Source organism: Rhinolophus sinicus, linkage group LG15 (genome assembly GCF_036562045.2).
Source record: "Rhinolophus sinicus isolate RSC01 linkage group LG15, ASM3656204v1, whole genome shotgun sequence".
Classification (NCBI taxonomy): domain Eukaryota; kingdom Metazoa; phylum Chordata; class Mammalia; order Chiroptera; family Rhinolophidae; genus Rhinolophus; species Rhinolophus sinicus.
The window spans coordinates 47,262,072-47,285,997 of NC_133764.1; the positions used below are offsets into that span (position 1 = coordinate 47,262,072).

The window sequence follows — 23,926 nt, forward strand, 5'->3', positions numbered from 1 at the left end:
AGTTCAGCCACTTGGAACAAAGGGGCAAGGCAATTAAATGGGAAAAGAGTGAGAGGGAAGATTTTTCTGTAAAGAAGGAGAGGATAGGTTTGGGAATAGGTGGGTGGAGAAGGTATGAGGAAGAGAAAGATGATGAGGGAGAGAGAAACTGGGAGAGGGGAAGTGAGGGAGGATTGGGTGGGTGGTGTGTGTGTGTGCGCAGAGAGACGGATGCAGAAAGGGATGGGGAGAGATGGAAAGTTGAGAGAAGTAACATTGGAGGGGATACTCGGGAGGGAGGCTTAAGAACAAGGGCCAGGCCTGGAAGCTCCTGGAAAGAAAATGCCTGGGCGTCCCTGTATGGATGTAAGGAGCCCTCCCCTCCTAGCTCCTGGCTTGGTGGCTGTCCTTCCTCCCCTCTGCCCTCCAACCCTCCCACCCTTGCTGGGCTGGCTGCTCTGCCAGGCAGCAAAAGTCCAAGTCAAGTTCTCTGTTAAATCTTCCTGGAGGAAAGGGTGGGGGTGGAGGGGACTGCAAATGCAGCAGAGATTATTGGCTTCCACAGACTCTGTCCATGGCCAGGCTGAGCGGGTAGGGGTTAGGGGCTGGAACAGCAGTTTGGTAGAGGGAGAGGAGGCAGGGGCTAGTGGAGGCTGTGGGCTGGGTCCATTTACAGGCCTTCCAGGGCAGCCCCTGCCACTGGGTGCCTTAGCTCAGCCCAAGTGGAATCAGCAGCTCTCTGCTTCCTAAGGCGCTTTAGGAAAGCGAATGCCCCCTACAGTCCCCTCTGGTACCGCTTGCCAAGGCTTGGCCTGGCAGTGCCGGGGGCCGGAATAGAACTCCTCAGGCCTTGGGTGGAATGATGGGCCATTGTGTGGTTCTCTAGGGCTGAGCTGATAGCTCAAGGCTCATCTGGGTTCAAGGACTCTTCCAGACTCCTGCCGGCTGCTCAAGGTTCACTTGCCTCTCCTTGCCCTTCAGGGAGCACGAGGGAGACCTTGGAACCCACCAGGGGTGCCACACAGACTTCCTTTGCCTCCTGGAAAGGACATGGGAAATCCGGCCCCTCTGTCTTCCTGGCAGAGTGGCAGGGAAGAGGTCATGAAGAACAGGTGTCAGATATGGGGGAGGGGTGGGGAGGGACAGCGTGTTTAAGTGATGGTTTCTGAAGTGGAAGCCAGTGGAGACTGCATGGCTGCGGCCAGGCTGTGGGAGGGTATGTGGCACATGTCGCCTTCTCTAAGACAGCCACCACCTGCCAACTCAGGTCCCGTCTCTGAGGGGACCCCTTCTCCCTCTCTGAGGGGACAGCCTTGAATGCCTCAGAACCAACTGTTGTACAGAGACAGGAACTTTATGTTTTGTCATGGGAGCAACGAAGGCACCCATGGGTCTATGGAGGGCCCTCCGCCAGCCCCCGGACTGTGACCTTGAGAAGCTTTCTAGCAGTCTGCAGTCTGCAGGGGTGGGCCAGTGCCCAACCACAGGCTGGGTAGGTTGGTCTTAACCGGTCCCGCCAGCCCAGGGCCGCTTCAGTTCAGTTTGGTTTCCTGGGTTGAAATCCTAATCCATCAGGCCCAGCTTTGGCCAAACATAACGATGCTCTGGCAGGGCCTGCAGCTGGGAGGGGGCAGGCACTTGTTCCTCACGGAGCAAAAGTGGGCTTCTTCTCTGAGCCTCCCATTCTGCCTTCATGGTGTGGTCTCCTTAGGACCCCAGGCCTGCGAGAAACTATTCCAGCTTCTGGGGGGGTGGGGTGGGAAGGACACCCCAGAAGCCTACAAGCCTCCTGGCGTGGCAGCCTGTTTGCATTCCTGACTCTCTGCTGCCCTCGAGTGACTGTAAGGGTAGTTGACACCACACCACTATAGAAGGCGTGTGTGGGGGTGTGTGTGTGAGAGAGAGATGTGTGTGTGTGTGTGTGTGTGTGTGTGTATGTGTGTGTTGGGGGGACAGGGAGCAGGGACTCAGCAAGGCAGGAGCTGAGGCAGAAGCAGACAACCAGCCCTGGTGTCTGCCCTGCAGAGCAAGGCTCTCTCTGCCCCTACCCAGGTGTGGGTTATACAAGCAACAACACTAGGGCAGCTGTGACACCAGCTGAAGACACTTGCTTACCAGAAAAATAAAAGAAAAACTGGGACTGACACTCATTTGCAATGGAGGGGATTAGACATCAAGAATACAAGGACAGCTGGGTTGTCTCTGACCGTGGGGGCCAGTTCTCCGTTGCTAAGCTGCTCCAACAAGCAAGGCCACGTTAGCCTGAAGAATCCAGAGCAGGGGATTCAACTTTATTCTGGGAACAGCTGCCCAAGAAGCTGCCAGGGAAGTGGAGAAAGAAACAGGTATGGAGGGAAAGGGAGTCAGTCCAACTCTCCTTTGGTCCTCAATCCTTGGATACCATCTGCTTCCAGGCCAACTTTGGGCCAGAGCCCCTTGGGTCCCAACCCAGCACCTGCTGTTTGCCGTGAAACAGGGTCACAGGTCTTTAGCTCAGGCTCCTGTGTCACTAGTGTCCAGGCTGATGGCGTCAGGGGTCCTTGGAAGTTGCTTCCATGTAGGGGTCCTCAGGTGTGGGTGCGCTTCAGAATCACAGGGAGCCTGGTCAGAGGCCCACCAATGTTTGAGAAGAACAGCTGATCCTCTCTGTTGGCTTCTTTTTATGCCTGAGGAAACTGAGGCTCGGCGGGGACTGGAGGAAAGTCACTGCTGAAGGTCATATGGGTTCGAGGGTTTCAACTCAGTACTGTTCGCCGTCAGTCTAGTACATTGGTTCATTTGTGAGGCCACAGGCCCCTTTTCAGGGGGTGGAGGCGGGGTTTCTGAGCAAGCTCCTTGGAATATCTGGGCAGGTGTGCAGGAAGCACCCCTACATCCGTTCTGTGTCCTGCAGCAGAGCACCCACCAGGCTGATGACCTGTGAGGCTGGCTGGGCTGTGTCATACTCCGCGAACAGGTGGCACACATTCTCCTGTGATTCGGTCTGGCTCTTGGCCACAAACCCAAAGATCCTGGTGGGAGAGAGCAGCCTGAGTGAGGGGCAGCAGTTACTGGGCTGAAAGGGGGTAACTGAGCCCACAGAAACTCCTGGCCCCTTTCCTAGCCAAGTGGCTCCAGCTTCTCATTATAAGGCGAGCTCTCTGAGAGGGAGGGCATGTGCCTCCCCTATCAGACGGGGAGACCCTTGAGTTCATGATCAGAGTTTTCCTCCTTTGGAATGGGGCCTCCTGGACAGGACCCGTGTGTCCCCCATCAGATTGGGGAATACAGGGATGTGTCTTGGCCTCCCTACAGCTTAAGGCTTTTTGAGGTTAGAGCCTGTGCCTCCCCTATCAGACTGGAGGCTCCCTGTGCTGTCCCCATCTAAACCATGGGCTCTCAGGGTCAGAATGGGGCCTCCCTCCTTCCCTAACTCTGTCCCCATGTTGGGTCAGGGGCCCTGCCTCAGGGAGACTTCTTATGGAGACTGACTGAATAGACAGGAAGGCCTTACCAGGAGGGCTTGCAGTACTTCTGCCACCTGTGGGGAAGGAACATGGGCAATAGTGAGTACTGAGGCTTTGCTCCATTCCACCGGACTCTGGCTGAACAGAGGGGAGCATGGTGAGCTGTGTTCCCACCCCCACCATGGCCACCCCCTCCTTTTGTTGCTCCTGGTCCCTTGAGGTTCCCAGGTTCTGTCTGTGATCCCAACCCCAGAGCCAGCAGGAAACCTCACTGGGCAGCTAGGCCTTGGACAGCTTTCTTAGTTTGGCCCAGGCTTGAACTTACTTCCGTTGCTCAGGGTCCATGCCACAGAAGCGGAGGGTGGTGAGGGGGTAATGGCGCCGGAAAAATACCCTGGGAGGAGGCAGGAGAGAAGGGGAGCTGGTGAGAGCCCGTCCCAGGGTCATACCCGCCTCCATCATCTCTAGCCCCGAATCTTCCAAGACGCCTCCCAGATGGGTCCCTAACAGCCTGCCGTGACCTTTCCCACCGGTGCCCTGGGTTATATGTTAACACTTCTCTCCGTTCATGAGTGTATCTGCCATGTGTCCTACACATTGGGGTTTTCTAGCCCCTCCCCGTCCACCATGTCATTCAACTATTTGAGGATAGAAGTGACGTCGTAGTCGTCTGTTATTCCTCCCGCTTAGAACCAGGCTGGACTGAATCTCTGAGCCCAGGGAAGGGATGGCCTCATTCCACACGTCCCCGTGGTCAGCCAGACTCTGGCTGACAGAAGATGTGCTGCTATATCACCGGGAGTGGACTTAATCAGTGTCCAGTGAATACTGGTTGATTCCATCTCCGTCAGTCACAGTGAGGGGGGACTTTGGCAGAAGGTCACTGGAGTGAAGCTTGAGAGGGCAGAGCACTTGCCTGGAGTCACTCAGCACATTGCTGGGCCGTTTGGGTCCAGGACACTGAACTCTGCCTTCCTCACTGATCCGTAGCTGTCTCGGCCACCCCCTCCAGCTCCCCCTGCCCAGCCCTGCAGCCCCAGGGCAAGGGAAGTCCTTACTTCCTCTGCACATCCGTCAGGGTGATGCCCTGTTCCGTGACTTTGAAGTGGACCACGGTGGGTGTGGGGAGGACGTCCCTCTCCAATGTAGCCGAGATGGCCTTCTGCACAGCCAGGGCTCCCGTCAGGGTCTCCACGCTCACGGAGCTCAGGTACAGGGCATGGCAGCCTGTGGGAAGCAGACACCGCGCTGGGGCCTTGCCAGGACTCACAGGTCGGGCAGGGTCCCCCAGGCCCTGGTCCTTCCTCTGCCCAGAGCCCGGGGATGGGGCAGCCTTCCTTCTTCAGGAATCCAGTGGGGTTCCTCTTTGAGTCAGCAGGCAGGCAGCGAGTGTGTGGGTGATGGGTGACTGCCATTTGGGGCCAACCCCAGAGGTCTTTGGGGTCGTCTGTTGCTTTGCATTGCCCTAGTCCCTGGCCCTCCAGGGTGGGACAAAGGAGGGGACAGTGCCCCGTATGCAGGGGCAGGCAGGCAACACTTTCTTCTGTTCAGACCCATGGCTGGTGCTGCCTCCACCACCACCCACCCTTGGGGCCCTGCCTCATTGTTGAGAGAAGGGGAAGAAGACGAGAACGGGGAGGGGGCTGATGTGCTCAGGGGCTCAGAGAACGAGCTGTCACTTAGACGGTGCTGACCTGTGCCTGGCCTCGGGAGGTTAAGAGGAAAACAGGTCCCTTGTAAACATGCCCAGCACTCAGACCTGACACCCCACAGCGGATCCCAGACCCAGAGACCGCCTCTCGAGCAGGTACTTCAGATCCAGGGAGACCCTAGCACGTCCATGTGTACCCATGTGTGTGCAGTGTGGGGTGTCAACCTCGCCACCCCCCTCCTCTTTTTCCCCTTGGCACCCTGCCTGCATCCTGTGTCTCCTGCTTTACAGGGAGGGGGAGGAATGTGGCACCTTGTTAAAGGTGAAGAAGGAGAAGCATGGGGAACACTCGTGGGCATGCATGTGTGTGGCTCGGGCACGGGGCTGGGACGTGTCCTCCAGGGACACAGCCAAGCCTGGAGCTTCCCCTGGACCACTCACCCGCAGATTTCTTCAGGCAGGAGGTCCGGCCGTCTGCAGAGGGGTCTGAGGTTCCGTCTCCACCTCCCAATTCTGAGCCAAAGTAAAGGAACAGGCCCCCGAGGGGGCGGGGGGGGGGAGTGAATGGACCCATCTCATAGGAATCCCTTAACATGAATCCCTTTGCACATTTCCCACCTCAGCCCCTGCCTTCAGGAAGTGCCTGGGCTGAGAAACCAGGTGTGATTACCGAGATCAGGCAAACGGGGCCACTTTGGGCTCCCCAGGGCCCGGCTTGCAAGCCTTCTGACCCCCCCTTCCCCTCCTCACGTCTCCAGCCCCTGACTCCTGCAGAGGGCCCTGACCGCCTCACTTCCTTTGGATCTCCGCCCCCAACCCCAGGACTTTCTCTGCAGAGAGTAGGGAGGCTCTCGCCATCACTCAATCAGGGGCTCCCCTGTCCTGCCTCCGGTCCCAGAAACCCCCTCACTGCTCCTCCTGCACACCCACGGTGTGGCTGTGCTGGGAGCTCCGGATGGGGCTTCCTGATCTGGGCGTGAGGTCTGACTCTGTGTGCCTTTGGCTGAGATACTTAACACCTCGAACCCTCTTCTTATCTGGGAAATGGGTATATAGCAGCAACATCTACATCACAGGGTTGTAGTGAGGCATGAATGAATGAGGGCAAGCCCAGTAAACATTGGACCTGGAAGGAAAGAAACCAAACCTCGCCAAACTGGCTGATTTAGGGCTCCTTTTTTCCTCTCAAAGAAGGCTACTGTTTGTCAGACAACTGCTCCGTGCCAGACACTGTGCTCAGAGCCTGGCCTGACTTATCTCATTTAATCCCCACACCAGTCCTGTAAGTAGGTATGATGATGGCTGTCCCCATTTCACAGATGAGGAAACTGAGGCTTGGATTGGTTGGCATTCTCGAATTCTCACAGCTAGGAAGGCGAGATGTTGCCAGACCCTTGAGCATGCACGTTTAATTGTGGCACTAAAATAATCCATAAAGAAGGTGAGACTTGACCACTAGGAGCCTTTCTAGTGAGAACAAATGGACCCGCTGGGTGTTTGTTGCCTCCTTGGGGCCCAGACCCACCTTTCTTCGGGATGCTGAGTTTGCAGGGCAGGGCCAGGGCCATGATGGAATGCTGGCACACGAAGGCAGAGAGGCTCCCTGCAGGGAACAGGCAGTCCTGTGTGAGAAGGCCTTCCCACACCACCTCCCAGCCCAGGAGGGCCTGGTTCACCCAGGGGCCGAGGCTGCAGGAGCGGCTTACCAAAGTAGGGCTCCTCATCTGCTCCTTTGAGATGCACCCCTTTGGCGGAAGACTCAATGAGGAAGTGGCGTATAAGGTCACTGCTGTCCTCGCCTGGACAAAGAAAGAAGACAGTGCATGTGGCTAGGTGCTCCAGAGCCCAGGGTTAGCCACCTGAGCCGCCTTCTCCGGGTCCATCCAGAGATGAGCTTGTCCATCCTCCTGCCTCGGGGTGGGGCTGCAGGCCTCCCACAAAAGAGGTGCCCACACTTTTGCTCAAAGCCTTCTGTGTCCAGTAATTCTCCCTTTAGGAAACCTTTCTCTTCGTCGCAAGAGCTCTCAGAGATGGTTCCCAATGACTGTTTATATCAAATCTCAACTCTTCCTCCTGGTTTCTCTCTCTCCCTACCCACCCGCTCCAAGGTGCTATTTTCTCTACTAGCTGGTCCCTGCCAGAGCCAGGCTGGCCTGGGAGGGGGAACAATGCTCTCTGGCCCTTCATCACCAGCCCACAGCTTCCTCCTCTCTTTCGGCTCGTTGGCAAGACTTCCTTGACAAGCAACACTGCCCCAGAGGTCGCTTTCTTATTTAGACCGAGAGGCACAGGGTAGAGAGCTTGAGGTTGGGTTTTCATCCTCGCTCTGTGACTTACTCGCTCCAGGGGGTTATCTGCTAACTCTTGGTGCTTTGGTTGCCTCATCCATTTGTTGCACGAGAGCTGCCATCCTGGGGTTTAGTGGGGAGCTGTGACTCAGGTACCTCAGACTATAATGACCTGTCTTTATCTCTGTCCCTAGTGAGGTGCCCCAGATCCTTCCACAGTACCTGGGGCAGGGTGGACGCCCCACAGATGTGCATTGCATGTGTGAGACCACAGGAAAGCATGTGACGAGCTGTCACACACACATGTGATGAGCTATCACACACGTGATAAGCTAGCACACACATGTTTTTACATTAGGTTCCCTCAAAATAAATCTGGTCTGGAGAGAGGTGGGCACCCAGAAGAGAGCATCCTGGAGAGGGGCTGTGACCTTCCTCCCAGGGAATTTTGGGACTCGGGCAGGTGGCTGCAGCTCAGGCTTACTGTGAAAGGAGCTTTTCACAGAATCTTGGTGCGAGAGGAGAGCTGGGAGAGCGCTGATGTGGACCCTCCTCCCAGGAGTCGTTATGGGCCTGGCCGAAGGTCATCCCTCAAGCCGTTGGCAGAACAGGGACTAGAACCCACCACACCCCGTTGCCTCGGAGAGGCCTTGACTGAGGACAGAGAGAGATGCATACCTGACAGGTTCCGGGCAGGCGCGGGAGCCTCCTGCACCTTCAAGGCAAGGCCGAAGGAGCCGTGGTATGAAGTGCTGTCCCTCACAACAAAAGCCCCTGGCTTCTCCTTCCTCAGCAGCTCGATTGCTGAAAAAATCCTTAAGTCAGAGACAGTTACCACCCCACCTGGACACCCTCCGTTCCCCTATCCGCATAGGGTCTTCATAGAGCAGATGTTACAGAATCACCTTTTGTTCCTAGAAAGTTCTTTCTATTGTCTAATCTCCACCATTCCTGCTGCAGCCCCTATTTCCTCGTGTCATGAGGTCGGCAGGACACCCCCCTTCCCTGGGCCTTCCATTTGCCATTCCCTCCTCTGCCATGACCCAGGGCCTCGACTGCAGGACCCAGACCTGATTCCTGGATCACTTGTCCCCTGAAGTACAGCGCTTTTACCTTGCTCTCGGGTGATGCTTGGCTTGAACCAGTATTTAGAGGTGTCCATCACAAACTTCATGGTGGGTTGCATGTCTCTCGTGGGACCTAGAGACAGACAGAGAAGGGAGTCCCTATAGGCTGGACAGAGGGGAGCTGAGAGACTCTCCCCACCCCCCTGCCCAGGAGTCCCATTCAACCTACCATCTCCTAGCCCAGCCCCATTGTATCTACAACGACCTAAAGAAACAAAATGCAACAGAAGAATTCCAGGGCTTGGCATATCTAGGACTTAGGAGTGTCCCCTTTTATCCTTGGTAATGAATCAGAAACAAATAGATTAAAAAATCTCAGTTTAATGAGAAACAGTTTCTCAAATCCCCCTGGTGGGGCCTGAAATAAGAGATAAAGAAGGGAGGCTGAGATGCATCATTTGTTTGATTTCACACTATCATCCCCTTAATCCTATGAGTTCCTTAGGGGTAGATTCAGTTTCGAAAAGAAAATGAAAGAAAAGGCCAAGGAAAGGAAAACAGCAGATCGGGGGAGAAGAGTATGTGCTCACAGGTCAGGAGAGGGGATTCTTGACTCTGATTTGGGGCAATGGTTTCGTCCCTGAAGCCCACAGGGGCCTGAGTGAAATAAAAAATCCTCTGAGGGTCTGTAACGCTCTGATAACCTCTGAAGTTACGATTAATTTTGTCGTGGGAATATTAGGCAGAATCTGAAAAGATCCCAGGGTATGATTAATGATATCTTCGGGCATCCCCAAACCAGGATGGGAATATCATCAGACTAAGGAAATGTGCCCGCTGAGATGCCAACATGCCCCTTTTTCAGGTCCCTAAAGCAAAGAGCAGTAGTTCTTAATTTCAGCATCTTGAAAAGGTGTGTTGTGGCCAGTTGAGAGTAACTCAGAAAATCTGTACTGAAATCTGCAAATGGTTTGTCCTAGGGAAACGGTCAGGGCGGATTCAAAGGCAGACGTGTCAAGTCGTTTCTCTCGCTTGCCTTGATGTGGCTTTGTGAGTGGGAGCGAGCAGGGGGCCAGAGTCAGCCTTTCACCCCCCCACCCCAACCTCCCAGGAGTCACCCTGATGTCTGTGGAGCTCTGCTCTCTGGAGAGGAGCAAAGGGAGGGGCAGTGGGCGAAGGCTTAATTAGCCTCTGTGTTTACTGCATTGGGTTGGGGTTGGTTTTGCTCTTTTGGACGCCTGCAGTCACAGACTTCAGGAAGGAGGGTGTTTGCTTTGTTGTGGTTTTCAGCTGTCTGAATCGGAATGCATTGTCTCCATCACCCTGTCCTCCCCCGCTGTCTGCGCATCATCCACCAACGTCAGTTATGACTGACTCTCCCTCTCCCTTTCCCTCTCAGGAGTTAGTCATGAAGCCTGCTGCTTCCATATCCCGAGGGTCTCCTGGCTCTGTCCTCTCTCCTCCGCGCCCCTGCCCCGCCCTGGTTCAGGCCCCGTTTTGGCTTGTCTGAACCGTTTCATGATAAAAACCCAAACAGAACCAAATAAAAACGGCTCTTGCTGCTGGGCCAGGCCCTGCAATTCATCTGCCATGCAGAGTGGTCTATTGAGGTTGAACCTCTGACCCCATCGCTCTCCTGTTTGAGACAATCTGATGGTCTCCTGTTGCCTAAAAGGTAAAATCTACTCTTCAACTTGGGGTTCAAGGCCTTTCACACACTGGCCCCAAATGACTCTCAATGACCTCACCCCACACCCGACGTTCCAGTCATTTTCTGAACATGCCATGTGCTCCATACCTTGGTGACCGTGGACTCTGTTCCCTCTATGGGGGATGCCCTTCCTCTCCTGCTCTGGGCATGGCCTTTTAATCTACTTTCCTGATCCAGGGAAGAGGTGACTTCCTCTGAGGAGCCTTCCAGGTTCTCCAGACTAAAAGGTTCTCTCCTTCCTCTGTGGCCCCAGCAACTGTGTTTGTCCTACTCTATCGTGATTCTTCGTTTTGGTCTCTCTGTCTAGACAGTTTACATCTCTGTGTCGCTACTACCTGGCACAGGGCTTGGCACACAGTAGGTCCTCAATCAATGTGTTGACTGGCTGTTGCAGAAACCCACTGGTGCTTTGTCTATTTCCCCTAGCCAAACCTTACAATGCTTGAAGCATTGGCTTACAACGTACCCTCCAGAGATGTGGTGGGAGAGGCATCTGGCAAGGTCTGGCTGTGGCTGCTGGTGGCTGGACAAGGGTGACTGACAGAAGCAGCCCCAGGTTGGACAAAGTCCTGGTGCGCTGGGGTCCGCTGAGACGGGGGAGATGCTGGTTCTGGGCAGCCGTTGATCAGGACGATGGGTATGTCCACCATGGAGTTGGCGATGGACGGTGGGCAGCTGCTGGCATGCTCCTTGGCCAGTGGTGGGGAGTAGGTTGCTGTGGGCTGGCCCATGCTTGGGGTGGGGTTGCTGGGGACCTGGATGTCACTGGCTCTCGTACACAGGGACATTGGGCCAAGGCTCTGGAGGCTGGAGGAAGAGCTGGCTGGGCTTTCCAAGGACCTAGAAGATGACTGTTGGCTGGAGATGCTGGAGTGGATGAGGGATTGGCTGCTGCAGGGTGGAGAGCACAAGGTAGACAGGGCGTTAGGCTGTTGGAGTGGGAACGCAGGGGCCAGAGCCAGGCACTGTGCTTTAGTGATCTGGGTAAGATACCACGTACTCCACCTCCCATCACCCACCTGATACCCCAGGGGTGCTGAAGGGTACAGAGATGTCCCTGCACTGTAGAGTCTTTGGTCAATTAAACTAGCCAATGGGCTGACCCCCTGCAAGTCATGTGGGCTTAGTCTGGACCGATTCTCTGAGTTTCTGGTAAGGCAGATGTGCCTGAGTCCCCATCACTCCCAAGCGCCCTGCACGCAGGCTGGACCTGGGCTGGGCCACGTCCACTCTGATGCAGAGGGAATTCCCCAGCTGGAGGAGGAGGAGGCCAGCTCTGCATCCAGCCAGACTTCTCCCTGAGCTCAGAGGCCCGTGCCAATGGGCATGGCTGTGGGATCCCAGTTTCCTTGCCAGGGACTGCCTTGGCACAGTGGCTTTGGAGTTGGTGTGGGGGGCAGAGGTCCTGTGGTTTGGTCTTCCTGGGCAGAATGGGCATGTGGGCTGCTCTATTCTGAGGTGTGCAGAGAACTGGGTTGGGCGATTGTAAATTTTACCAGGCAGGTTCACCTCCTTTCTGCTGGGTTTTGCCAGCAACAAAGAGGAAGGAGGCTTTTCTTTCTTAAATGGTTTATCCCAGCCCCCGCTCCCGCCCCCCCCAATTCTATTTCAGCCTTATTTTATGAGTTTTTTTTAGTTTTTTTTTAAGAAACTCCTTCCTTGAAATGGGTTGTATGAGGGCTGGAAAGGATACAGGTGGGCCTCATTAATATACTAGTTCTTTTTCCAAGACGTAGGTAAAAGTCAAGATTTTTGTATATTGAATCATATTCTAAACATTTGAGGAAAGCTTGAGGTCCAAATGGCATAAATGAGAACATCCACTCTTTTATTTTTGGTGCATGTTCAGATTTTGCTCATACACAGAAGGGTGCCCCTTTAATATTTTAGTGTGTGTGTGTGTGTGTGTGTGTGCTGTGGAGACAACATCAGAAGCTATAGTAGGAGTGACCTACCTTCCGAACACGTAGCTGACATCAGACGCTGGGCTGGCTGACAGCACGGAGACCCTGCTGCCTCGCGGTGGGGCCAGGCCCCCCAGCCCCTTCTCCAAGCCTGGAGAAGGCACTAGTGGGGAACCCAAGCCATGGGGGCTCGAGGCCTTGCTCCCCATGCAAGGGATGGAGATGCTAGGAGAGGGTGGGGGACGAGAGGAGGGAGCTCCAGATGGGGGATGTGGGCGCTGGTGCCCCCTGCCCTGGTTCCCGGAGAAGATGAGGCTCTCACTGCTGCTTCTAGTCTCTCGAGGGACATCTCTGGAAAGGAGGAGGCCGCCACTGCGTGGGGAGCCGAAGGGCGGGGTGACAGTCGGGCTGGAGCAGCGCTGGGGACCATCATGACACCTTGATCTGGTAGAAGTCACCTCGATGTACTTTATATCTTTGGGGAGAGAAGCAGATCATTGGTGAAACCCGGGAGCCTGGAGTCACAGGATGGGAATCCTGGAAGGGTCCTCAAGATCATCTGGTCCCCCCTGTTTTATATAGACCAGGAAACTGAGGTTCAGAGAGGAGACGCTCGTTGGAATCTGGATTAGCCTCTAGCTCCACCTTCAGGGCCCAGTTCCAAAGTCCCCCTCTTTGGGATAACTTCCTTTAGTTGGGGAGATGCAGTGGAATGAATAAAGGCCTTGGAGTCAGAAAAACATGGGTTTCAGATCTGGCTCGTCACTTACGATCTGAGAGCTTGGCCAAATAACTTCATCAGCTAGAGCCTCTGTTTCCGTACCTATAAAATGGGGGTGACTATACCCAGCCTCTTGGTGTTACAGTAAGGATGAAATGAGATGAATGCAGGGGGTTCAGTACCACACCTGACACATAGCAAGCCCTTTAAAACTGGGAGATTCTGTCCTTTGTGTCTGCCCCTGCTCCCCAGGTTGAAATGGCTGCTTAACAGATATGCCAGTCACATCTTCTGATGCCTCTATTACTCAGCGGTGTAAAAGCTTTTCTATGTACAGGCCTACAATGAAGGCAGGCCTTCTCGAGCTTGGTTGCACACTGAATCACCCAATGAGATTTTAAAAGTTCTAACGCCCAGGGTCCAGCCCATGTCAGTTAGATCAGAATCTCTTGGGTGGGCGCAGGCCTCAGGTTGTTTGTTTGGTGACCTGGGTCCACTTTAGAGTTTGAGAACTCTGCTTTAGAGTGGAAGCTCCCTGAGGCAGGGCTTGCCGAATTACTGAGCTGTGGGCCTGGCCTGGTCCCGACTGTATCTGGTGCACAGAGATTAGTTATCAAATACGACCCAGGCTGCTGACTCACTCCAATGCGCTTTCCATTCCCCAGTGGGGGCACCCAGCACTCTTGTCCCCAGACCTTGCTCCCCCCTGGACTGGGGCGCCCTGGGGTTCTCCCCATTGTGAAGAAGGACACTACCCGCCTGGGGGCAGGGAGCTGTCCTTGGTGCTGTTCCAGCAAAGGTGGTGGGAGGTCTGGGTACCCAGCTGCTCGCTTCTGGAGGGTTGAGTTCTGCCTCTGGCTTCCCAAGATGGAAACTGGGACAGAGTCAGTGGGGAAACTGCACCCTCAGCTCCTGTCTGCTGGCCTCCCAACCCCTTGGGCTCTGGCACATACACCATCTTCCCGCCTACTGTGATTGTGGAGTCCTTGCCTGCCCCAGCCCGCTCCTGGGTAGGGCCTTCTGGCTCTGCTCAAGGTTACTGCCTCTGTCTGAGCCTGCTTGGGCCAGGGTGGGGGTGGAGGATTGCATCAGATTGGGGGGTGAGGCTGGCAGGCTGACCTGGGCTTACTGCTCCAGCAAGGAACAAGCCTGGCTTTGTTGTCAGACAAACCTGGGTGTGAATCCTGGCTTTGCCACTTTCCCGCCAAGAGGCATCGGGTAATTTTCCTAACCATTCTGAAGCTCAGTTTCCTCATCTGCAAAGTGGGAATCTAAAACCAACCTCCCACGGTTGAAGTGAGGATGAAATACACGGAAAAATGGAGCCTGGAGTCCGGCCCAGGGTGGGCTTGCAGGAGCATCTCCTACCTGCCTGCTTTTGGGGGCAGTGTTGGCCAGACGGCTATGGGTCCCACTGCTGAGGGAAAGGGGAGAATATTTGGCATAATGGACTGTGGGTTCTGAAAGAAAAGAGGTCTTGGAATGGGGTGGATTCTTCTGGAAGGTTGGCAAGCACAACTTCTATTTTTATAGGACTTTATAGCATTTACAACCGTAATCCTTTCAAGCTTTACAACAGCCCTTATGCCCAATGCCAGTAGGCGTTGCTTTTATGGAGGAGGAAACTGAGGCTCAGAGAAATGTGGGAGTGGAGCTAACATTTATTGCACAATTTTTAATAAAGGCTGGTATTTATTGAGCGCTGTGTGCCAGCACTGTTACAAACATGTTACCTGTATTAGCTCATTTAGCCCTCACGATAACTCTTGAAGAAGGAAATATTATTAATTCCAGAGCATAGATGAGAAAAAAGTCACAGGAAGGCTAAGTGAGTTATCCAATGCCACACAGCCAGGGAGTGGAGGAATCTGACTCCTGTTCTTATGCTCTGGTTGGGGGTCTTTTCCAGGAAGAGGGGCTCCTTGGGACACTTTCCCAAGGCCTTGTCCCGTGAGAAGGTGCTGGGCTGCTTTGGGGAGGGTGTCTTGGCCTGGTGAAGTTCTGGGTCCCCTCCTCAGTGGGTCACCCACACATCCATCAAAGGCTTTGCTTGGTAAGCAGGGGTGTGGTGGGGTGGGGGTGCAGAAGGAGTCCTGGAGCTGTGAGTCACTTCCCACTGCTGTTCTGAGGTGGATGTGGCTGGACTATACCATCACCTGGTGTAGTCAGTCACTGTTTACAGGCCCGTGGGGCAAGTCTGAGCAGTGCTTGGTGGATGCAGCCACCAGCACCAGGCTGGGCGATGGGGTGGGGGGGAGGTCATGTGGGTGGGGCAGAGAGAGAGAGTTATTAGACACCCTTCACTTGGGGTTGGCAAACAGCCTTGCCTGGCAGAAACTGCTGGAAAATGAAATGTGGGGGCCTATTCCAAAGATGGGGAGGGGTGGAGGAGAGGATAAAGAAAGGGATATGGTGTGTGCTTCTAGGAGCAACATGTGCCCTGTGGAACGGGGACATCTCCACCCCCACCCCGGCCCTTCCCCATAAGTCTGAAGGAAAGTAAGCAAGAGGCAGAGGCAAGGAAGCTGGGGAGAAGTTTTTGAGCGCTGGGGAGGTGGGGCCTCAGAAGAGGGTCCCCAGCTTCTTCCCAACAGATTTATTCTGTGCAGCCCTGGAGGGTAGCAAACTAGCTCCAAGGAAGGAGAAAAGCAAGGACGTGGACGTTGGAGCCAGAAGCGTGGGCTTTGAGGTCTGACCCACGACACATTAGTTGTGTGACGGTCATCGCTTCCCTTCCCTGAGTCTCCATTTTTCTCATTTGTAAAATGAGGTTACCACTATTTCCTTCACAGGGTAGATGCGGGGATCCTGTATCACAAAAACCTATCTGTATATATTCAGGGGAGGAATCAACGTAGGATCGCCAATGCTTCATTTTTAATGTTGCCAAGTTAGGAAAGAGAAACAGTGAATATCTGGTAACACCAAAATTATAGAATGTCTTCTCTTCAACACCCCAGAAGGTGGAAGGATGAGAGAGCAAAGGGGGAGGGGGTCCTCTACATGGAATACACGTGGCTGGTTGAAAACTCACCATGGTGCCCAGAACTAGTTACACCACCACGGGGCCGGGGAGAGCTTGCCCTGTCACCAGCAGCCATGGTCTGAGGGGAGGGTTCTGAGAAGCTGAGATGTAGAGCAAAGTGCAGCTCAGCACGAAGGCTTGCAGGCCCTCATTCTCCTTAGTGATTGAAGAGCTTCCTAACAGGGAGCAGACCTGGCTGGGCTGACTCGGGAGGTAGTGAGCTCCCAGGCATTGCAAGTATCCAAGTGAAGGTCAGAGGAGAGGATTTAAAACAAAAGGGCTAGGGCAGAGCTAGGCTGCTTCTTCAGGACCCTCCGACCATTGCTGCTCCCTCCCGCCCCCGTGTCACGAGCCAGGTGGACACATCTGCATGATGGCAGGTTGTGCCCGGGGCATCTGAGAACAGGCTACTGCCCATCTGGCCCTTGGAGGAAGGGCCTGATTGTCAACGTCCCCACCCATCTGTGTGGGCGCTCCCCAGAGACTGGTCTCGCCCCCGCTGGCCTTGAGTGTGGAACCCCTGCCTTGGGGTATGAACATTAAAGCCCTGCCAGTGGTAATTAGGCCCCAGCCACCTTCCCTGCAGAGGCATGTCCAGGACTGGCCTGAAGAAGCAGGAAGACTCTTGAGGGCTGGAGGCATTTCTTTTAACAGGCCTGGCAGGCCACGCTCAGTGAAAGGAGCAGAAGGCAGGCCAGGAGCCCAGGCGCCAAAGGACCTGGGTATTGGGCTCGCTTTTACTCCAGAGCCTGAATCTACCCTAGGGCTGGTTCTAAATGCAACCCCAGTGTTTAATAAAACAGCCGCCACTTATAATGGCTCACACTGTGCCAGGATTTGTGATAAACACCCGACAAGTGTTATTTCTTTTCATCCCTGCAACACCCTTTGAGGTAAGAACTCATTTATATTTTACAGATGAGGAATCTGAGACACAAAGAAGTGAAGTAAACAGCTTGCATAAGGTTTGCCCAACTCCAGTCATTAGGCTAGACTGGCTCCTTACTCAAGTCCATTAACCTTAGTTTTTCATCTGTAAACCATGGATAACATAGTCATCTCGTGGGGGATTGGGAGGATGAAAGGTTCTACTATAAAGCGATCAGCACGGTGTCGGGATATAATAAGTACTCGATAAGCAGAAATTCTCATGGATCCTGTCTCTAATTCTAACCACGCCCCCTGACCCACTCCGATTGTTTAAACCCCTGGAAGCCTCAGTCTTCCAGCCTGTCTAATGGGCTCCCTAATCCTCATCCTCAGAGTATACTTAAAACTCTTTGCTTGGGAAACTGAAGGCAGATGTAGGAATTTCTAGATCCCTTAGGATTCAGTGGTGTACTGGACTTGGCTTGGAACAGCTCGTGAGAGTTGCTTGTTACATTTCCAGGATTTTGTCCAGGTTGGAACTAAACTCAGCCATTATTAAAAATTACATTAGATAAACTTACAATGAAATAACTTATATTAAATACAAAAGTAATAAAGACTCAAAATTCGTCACATCCCAATGATTTTACTTTTATCTTTTTACTATACTTATCTTATTATCTATACTCTTGAGGTGATTTCTATCTGTTATATTGGTAGAGTGTGAATGCTATGTAATGGCCTGCTACTGTGTATCTGTTTCCAGTGCCACGTTCAGTGACATCGTGTTGGTGCTTGAAATTGGTGATGGTGGGAGACTTTACACTGTGGACACTGGCAGATGCCTCAGATCAGGGCTCCGCCCACCCCACCAGGGAGCCAGTTGCTGAACATACTAGCATACCACTGCTTAAACACAGCAGGGTTACCTCCTTCAATAGACTGAGTTCTGCATCTCTCCAACCCCGTTACTTCCAGCTTGGGCCTCCCCAGAGAGATACTCCCTTAAACAGGGACAGAGGTCCAGACAGAAATCCTACAAAAATTTCAAGAGGCCCAGGTTAGGCCCTAAAGAGAGACTTCATAGAACAGCAAGGTTCAGGGACCCCACATTTATCGAGCTCTTATTTATATGCGTCGCATTGTATACAATTTATGTTATGTATATTAGCTTACTTGAATTCCCTGGAAAATCACATAAAATAGGTACCCATCACTTTCCAAACCGGGAACCAAATAGAAGTGGATAGTGAGGGAAATTTGTATTTATCTCTTTTATATAGCAGAGCAAAGAGAGGTTAAGTAACTTGTTTAAGGCTGCACAGCATCTCCCACCAGGACACTGTCCCCTGCCCCACTCCTGGCGCTGTGCCCCAGGCCCTTACCTAAGGCTTCAGGCTCCTCTTTCTTCCTCCGTGAGGTCGTACTCTGGGTGGGCTCAGCCCGGGGGCCACCAGGCCCTGTGGGGAGCAGCTGGAAGGTGGGGTCCAGTTCCAGGATCATCTGGTTGAGACTCTCCAGGGAGAAGTCAATGTAGGAGTCCAGGGCCTCCAGGGCCCCTGAGACTTGCTCACCAGGAGACCGCAGGAGGCAGCTGGCTTTGGCTCCAGCCTGTGGGGCCTGTTGGAGCCTGTTGGGAGGTGTGGGGGCCATCAGGGCCTGGGTTCCCCAGCCTTCTGTGGTGTAGTAAGGATACTGGGGTGGCAGGCTGGGGCTGGGTGCTGGGTGCAGGACCCTCCTGGGTTCCTCACAGGAAGCCAAGCCGACTGCATGGCCTCCTGCCAATAACGGGCTGGACATCACCTGCGACATGGTGGGGGCAGTGACCTGGTGGGGGCAGTGACCCTCTGGCTTCCAATCAGCCTCACTTATATCCCAGAGATGTCACTTGCCAAGCAGGAGCTCTCAGGACCTGAAAGAGGCCAGGGGTGGGAACTGAGTAACTTGTAGATGAAGCCCCTGCCTCCCCTCCCCCAAACAAAGGCATATTTATTCATTCATTTAAAAGCATGGATACTGGAGCCAGTCTGCCTGGGTTTGCGTCCTGGCTCCACCACTTACTAGCTGTATAACGTTGGGCAAATTAATTAACTTCTCTGACCTTCAGTTTCCTTATCTATAAAATGAGTTAATATTTGTAACATGCTTTGAACAGCGCCTGGCACATACTAAGTATTATGCAAGTGATTGTTAAATAAAATAACTTCCATAGAAGTTTACTGAATGTTTACTATGTTCCAGCCTTATTTATTAAATACATAATAGCTAATATTTATTGAGTAATTACTGTGCACATAAGCACTGGTATTTACAAATAAAGTCTTTTAAAACCCTCATAACAACATTATGAGGTAGATACTATTATTATTCTGTTTTACAATGTGAGCATGGAGACAGAGAGGTAAGTAACTTGTCCAAGGGCGAGAGGCCAACAAGTATCAGAGCTGGACTGGACCCGAGGCTACCTGAAGTCAAGGCCCTTGCTCTGAGCTGCTAGTCCATGTGGGCCAGTTGGTGAAACAGACAAATAAGCAGGTGAACAATCCTCAACAGTGTCACCAGGGAAGAGGGGAAGCAGAGGGGACTCTGTAGGCACTGATGGAGAGGTCAGGGAGAACTTCCTGGAAGAAGGGGTATGTAAAGGGAGATAAGAAGGAAAAGCAGGAGCTGGCTACGCAAGGCAGGTAAGGGCGAGGAGGCAGGTGTGTTCTGAGGCCTGGCTTATAGGAGAGACCAGAAGGCATTATTGAGCATCTGGGAAACAGAGAACACCTGGGGTGGATGGGGGAAAGGATAGGATGGGGAGGCAGACTGGCCAGACCCTGCTGTGCTCTGTAGGCTGGGCTCAGTAGCGCTGTCTCAACTGTGAGGGCGAGGGGAGTCACAGAACAATTTGGAGCCGGGGAGTGACATCATCATGATATTCACTCCCTGGGGCTCATTTGGGAAAGAGATGCCTCATCTTCCTTATTTCCCTTACTCTGGAAAGTTCTTCCTGATGTCTCACCTTAAGGCCACATGTTAATAGTTTCTTACAGGTGGGGCTGGGTCGGAGGTCAGAGGTTCTGGGACTGAGGCTACCAAGCAAACTAAGGAGCTGGGACACGCTGGTCACACCGTCACTGCCTGTCCTGAGTCTCACCACTTGCCCCCCAACACTCCCCACTCCACTTCTCTCTTTTCCCAAGACGCCTCCATCACATCCTGCTTTAGAGTCAGACCTTCCCCAGTGCTGGAAAAGGCACTGAGAGCAGTCTGGGGCACATGAATTGAATATGGACTCTAGAGTCTAAAGGGTCACATTCAATTCTCAGCTCAAACAACTGCTTAAGGTGTAACTCTGAGCCTTAGTTTCCTCATCTGTGAGATGGGAATAAGAATGCCTGCCCTGTACTCTCCCAGAGAATGATGTGGAACCAAGGAGGGGCTGCTCGTGAAAGCAGTTGGACAATTCTAAATACTACTTAGAAATAAGGGTTCATATTGAGTATAACACCTTCTTAAGAATAAATAATAATAGCTCCCATTTACGGAGCATTCACCATATGCCAGGTGCTGACCTGTGTACGTTACATATGGTAACTCTGCTCTCACAACCCTAGGAAGTACTATACCCTTAGTACCAGCCCATTTTATGGATGAATATACTGAGACTTAGATAGGTGAAGAAATCTGCATGGGCTGCACACCCAGCAAAGTGGTATAGCTGGGATTCAAACCCAGGCTGTGGGACTTTGGACTCTTACCTCCTTATACCACATTGAGTTCACACCTGAGGTCCAGAGAGGGTGCTTTGCACAAGGTTGCACAGTAAGTTAGTGAGAAAAGCCAGGCCCCTGTTTTCCCCCTCAGCTCCTGGAGGCCCCTGCCAGACTTCTTCTTGGCCAGGTCCTAGAGGGGGGCGGCGCGTCCTAGCCTCTTGAATCGTGTCTATAAATGGCAGTGGAAGGGAACAGGCCTCCGAGCTCCTTCCTGGGGGCAGCTGAGGACACGGAGCTGTGGCTTTTCCCTCACATGCTCCAAGAGGCCAGGGTTTTCTGGGGCAGAATCTCCATGCACCCTACAGGGTTTTCGACTGGGCCTAGAGGAGCCTGAACTTACTGACTTTAGGAAGCACGCTGGGGGTCTGGGTCTCCCCCCAGGACCAGAACCCAGGGTCCCTTTTACTGATTTGGAAACTGCTTTGGTGCCACCCTGGGCAAGTGTCCTTTCCTCTCAGGGCCTCAAGTGTCCCATCTGTATAATGGGGATATGATAATAACAGATACTTAAAACTTACTCATTTCATTTTCTCAGTGGTTCTGTGAGGCGCGTATTCTCACTGTGGGGCTAGAGAGGTGAAGGATTTGCCCAAGGTCGTATAACCCATGAACCCAGTGGTGAGATGGGGACTTGCACCCGCTCGTGGCCCCACAGTCCCGCATCCTGTGCTTCGTAGATTTAGGAGCCCTTCTACCTCTTCGCCTCCTGGGATTCTGGAACCAGTGGGACAGGCCTGGGAGAGCTCTTCCAACTCTTCTCGCTTTTAACTCTCCCCGAATCACCCTGGACTCCCAGGGCAGGGCCTGGGCTCACTCTTTGTTCCTGGACACCCTGCCCCAACCAGTGTACTTACTTGCTCTTTTTTTCCTGCTGTAAGGAGGAGGGGAGGACCCCTGGGGCTGAGGACTGTGTGTGTGTGTGTGTGTGTGTGTGTGTGTGTGTGTGTGTGTGCTGAGGCTGTATAGTGGGCAGGAGGACTCCCGCCAGCTCTGCCCTATTTATTGGTCTCTTTCACCGACTCTCCCTTCAGGTTTGACTCACTCTCTTTGTTCCCAAGGCTCTGAAGATAGGAGGATCCTGCTACCTTGGCAAATTCTCTTCTCTCTTCACCGTAAACCTCTTTTCCCTCCTACAAGCCCAGGTCAGCAGAGGACGTAGGTGGGAGAGGGTGAAGCCTGAGTGTCCCCAAAAGCCCCTTGCCTCAATAGCCCAACCCCACCTCACCCCCATCCTTAAAGAGTGGCTTCTGTTTGTCCCATTCCCTCCACCCAGACCCAGGGACAGCAGGGACCTACAGGACCAGTGAAGGTCCCCAGCCACGGCCCCCACCTCTGGATTCCCCCCGGCCTCTGAGGGACCCAGCACAGGGGCTTGGGGCGGGCCAGGAGGCAGGAAGCCTGGGTTCTGTGCCCATTTCCTCCCCAAGTCTCTGTGATCTCAGGCAAGCCTGGACCTTGGTTGTCTCATCTGTACATCGAGGGCTGCAGATTTACTCCTTCAAAATGCTGAACTCCGGGAGCTGTGGCCCTGAGACCATCTCTCTCATCTCGTCCAGCCTCTTTCCCATTTCTCTCTACCTTCACTCTGAGCCCAGAGCCCCAGGAGAGGTGGAGAAGCCAAGGACAAAGGGTTAAATGAGCCAGGGGTCAGGGAAGGTGCGGTGCTGAGTCTCCCTCTCTCCTCTTTAAAGAATAAAGGCACCTACCTGGCGTACAGGGGAGGCAGGCTGCTGTGTTCACTCCTGGCTCCTGGGATCAAGACAGCTCAGAGACCAGGTGAAGAGTAAGGAGAGACACAGTTCACCTTCAGACCCGCCTTAAGAGCACCCGCCCTGTTACCCTCCCTCCTCCCCTAGGGGCCCTACCCCATGGCCAACAGTGGGCAGGCCCCACCCCTTCTGGGTCTGGACGGCTCAGGTAGGGCTGGACCAGGCAAAGGGAAGGGCAGCAGTGGGAGGTGGCTGGGGCCCACTGTGTATGTGAGGGGCTCCCCAATTCTTTGCTTGCCCACACCCCGCCTCCTCATGCACCTTGTGCTCAGGGGAACCCTGCTTGGCCAGGGACCTGTTAGGACCAAGGTATCCCAGCTGTGGGCATTCGTGTCACCATGTGCCAGCCAGGGGAGGGATTGTGGGTTCCAGAGCTGGAAGAGAGTGATGGCCTTGGCCTTGGGAAAGGATGCCATTGGGCATGAGACCCTTCGCAGAGCCCCGTCCTGTGTGGTCTGGGCTGGGTCAGCCATGGCAGCACAGGGGAGGGGCCCATTGGAATTAAGACTAGGTACAGATCTTGTCTTCTTTTTCTTCTTAGTCTGGGAATGGGGCTTCTAAAAGGAGGGGAAGCTCTGAATGTCTGGGGGGCTTTGAGAAGGGGCTTGCATCCTTGCTTCTCTTCATTCATTCACCCCCTGGACTATCCCTCTGCATGGTCTGGTCTGTGTATCAGGGTGGAAGTTAATATGAGAGCAACAGGAGGGAGTGCAGAAGTCCAGCATTCCTTCTTCCTCCCTGTTCTGTGCCAGGGGTCCCAGCGTGTTGTGAGGGGACATCTAGCCATGGTGGGGGGAGGGACATTTGTGGCAGAGCTGAGCCCCACCTGGGCAGGTTGGTCTGAAGTGAGGAAGCCAGACTCATGGTGAGTCCAGCAGTGCCTCATCTTGGGTGGGGGGGCTGCTCTGTACCCCAATTATGTTCAGTGGAAGGGCTTCTGACCTTAAAGGTTTTGATGCCCTGTGGCTTCTCAGAGGCAAGATGAAGCATGAGAGGCCAGCAAGGAAAGCTGTGCAAGATTGTAAAAAGGTGCTCGTTCCTTCCTGATGGTGACCTTAAAAGGCAGCTCCGGGTGCCATGCAGCCCAGCTGGCTCATGGCTTGGTGAGCAGTTGTGACTTTGAATGAAAAAAATGGCGCTTCTCCCTTGGGGTGGATGCAGCCACCAGCTGGGGCGCATTGCACATAGAAGGGGTTGGGGGCAGCTGCTGAGTTTCTCAGGTGGAAGGCGCAGGTTCCAGGAAGTGCTGCGCCAGGATTGTGGTGGTTCTGGGGTTAGCCCTGGCTGCCTCCTTGCGGGTGGCACTGAGGACAGCCTTTGGAGCAGTTCACCCCAGCCTTACGATCCTGTGCCTGAGGGTTACAGTCTTTCTTGGCAGGTTTGGCTTTTTGGTTCACATTTGGCTACTTCCCTCACCTTAAGCTGGTCTCAGGAACATTGGTTACTGTCTCAGCTGCCCCACAGACTCTGCCTACCTACCCTCTCCCCACCCTGCCTCTCTCCCTACCTCCCTCTACTTTCCCCACCTTCCCCCTCCCTCCCCCGATTTGATCAGCCTCCCCAAGGGGTACGGCAGGATTTCTTTCTGCATCTATGGATATGATCGTGTGATTTTTCTTCTTTAGCCTGTTGATGTGATGGAGGACCGTGTTTCCCTGACAATAAGACCTTATTAATATAAGACCCGGTCATTATATAAAACCCGGTCTTATATTAAAATTAATATAAGACCGG

General features: G+C 53.6%; 1 protein-coding gene and 1 non-coding gene across 5 annotated transcripts in view; one reads left to right on the forward strand and one right to left on the reverse strand.

The window, feature by feature from the left end:
• Positions 1-23,926, forward strand: part of LOC109455821 (uncharacterized) — a 77,137-nt gene that overhangs the window by 3,372 nt on the left and 49,839 nt on the right. The gene's annotated exons all lie outside the window — the stretch shown is intronic.
• On the reverse strand, positions 1,162-23,786 carry TNS4 (tensin 4). Its single transcript, XM_074320001.1, has 13 exons — positions 22,130-23,786; positions 18,048-18,574; positions 12,098-12,521; positions 10,609-11,033; positions 8,478-8,564; positions 8,043-8,168; positions 6,783-6,875; positions 6,602-6,679; positions 5,518-5,589; positions 4,484-4,652; positions 3,751-3,819; positions 3,473-3,499; positions 1,162-2,990 (listed from the first exon to the last, which is right to left on the reverse strand). The coding sequence occupies exons 2-13, from the start codon at positions 18,472-18,474 to the stop codon at positions 2,849-2,851; spliced, it is 2,139 nt and encodes a 712-aa protein (XP_074176102.1). The 5' UTR covers positions 18,475-18,574; positions 22,130-23,786; the 3' UTR covers positions 1,162-2,848.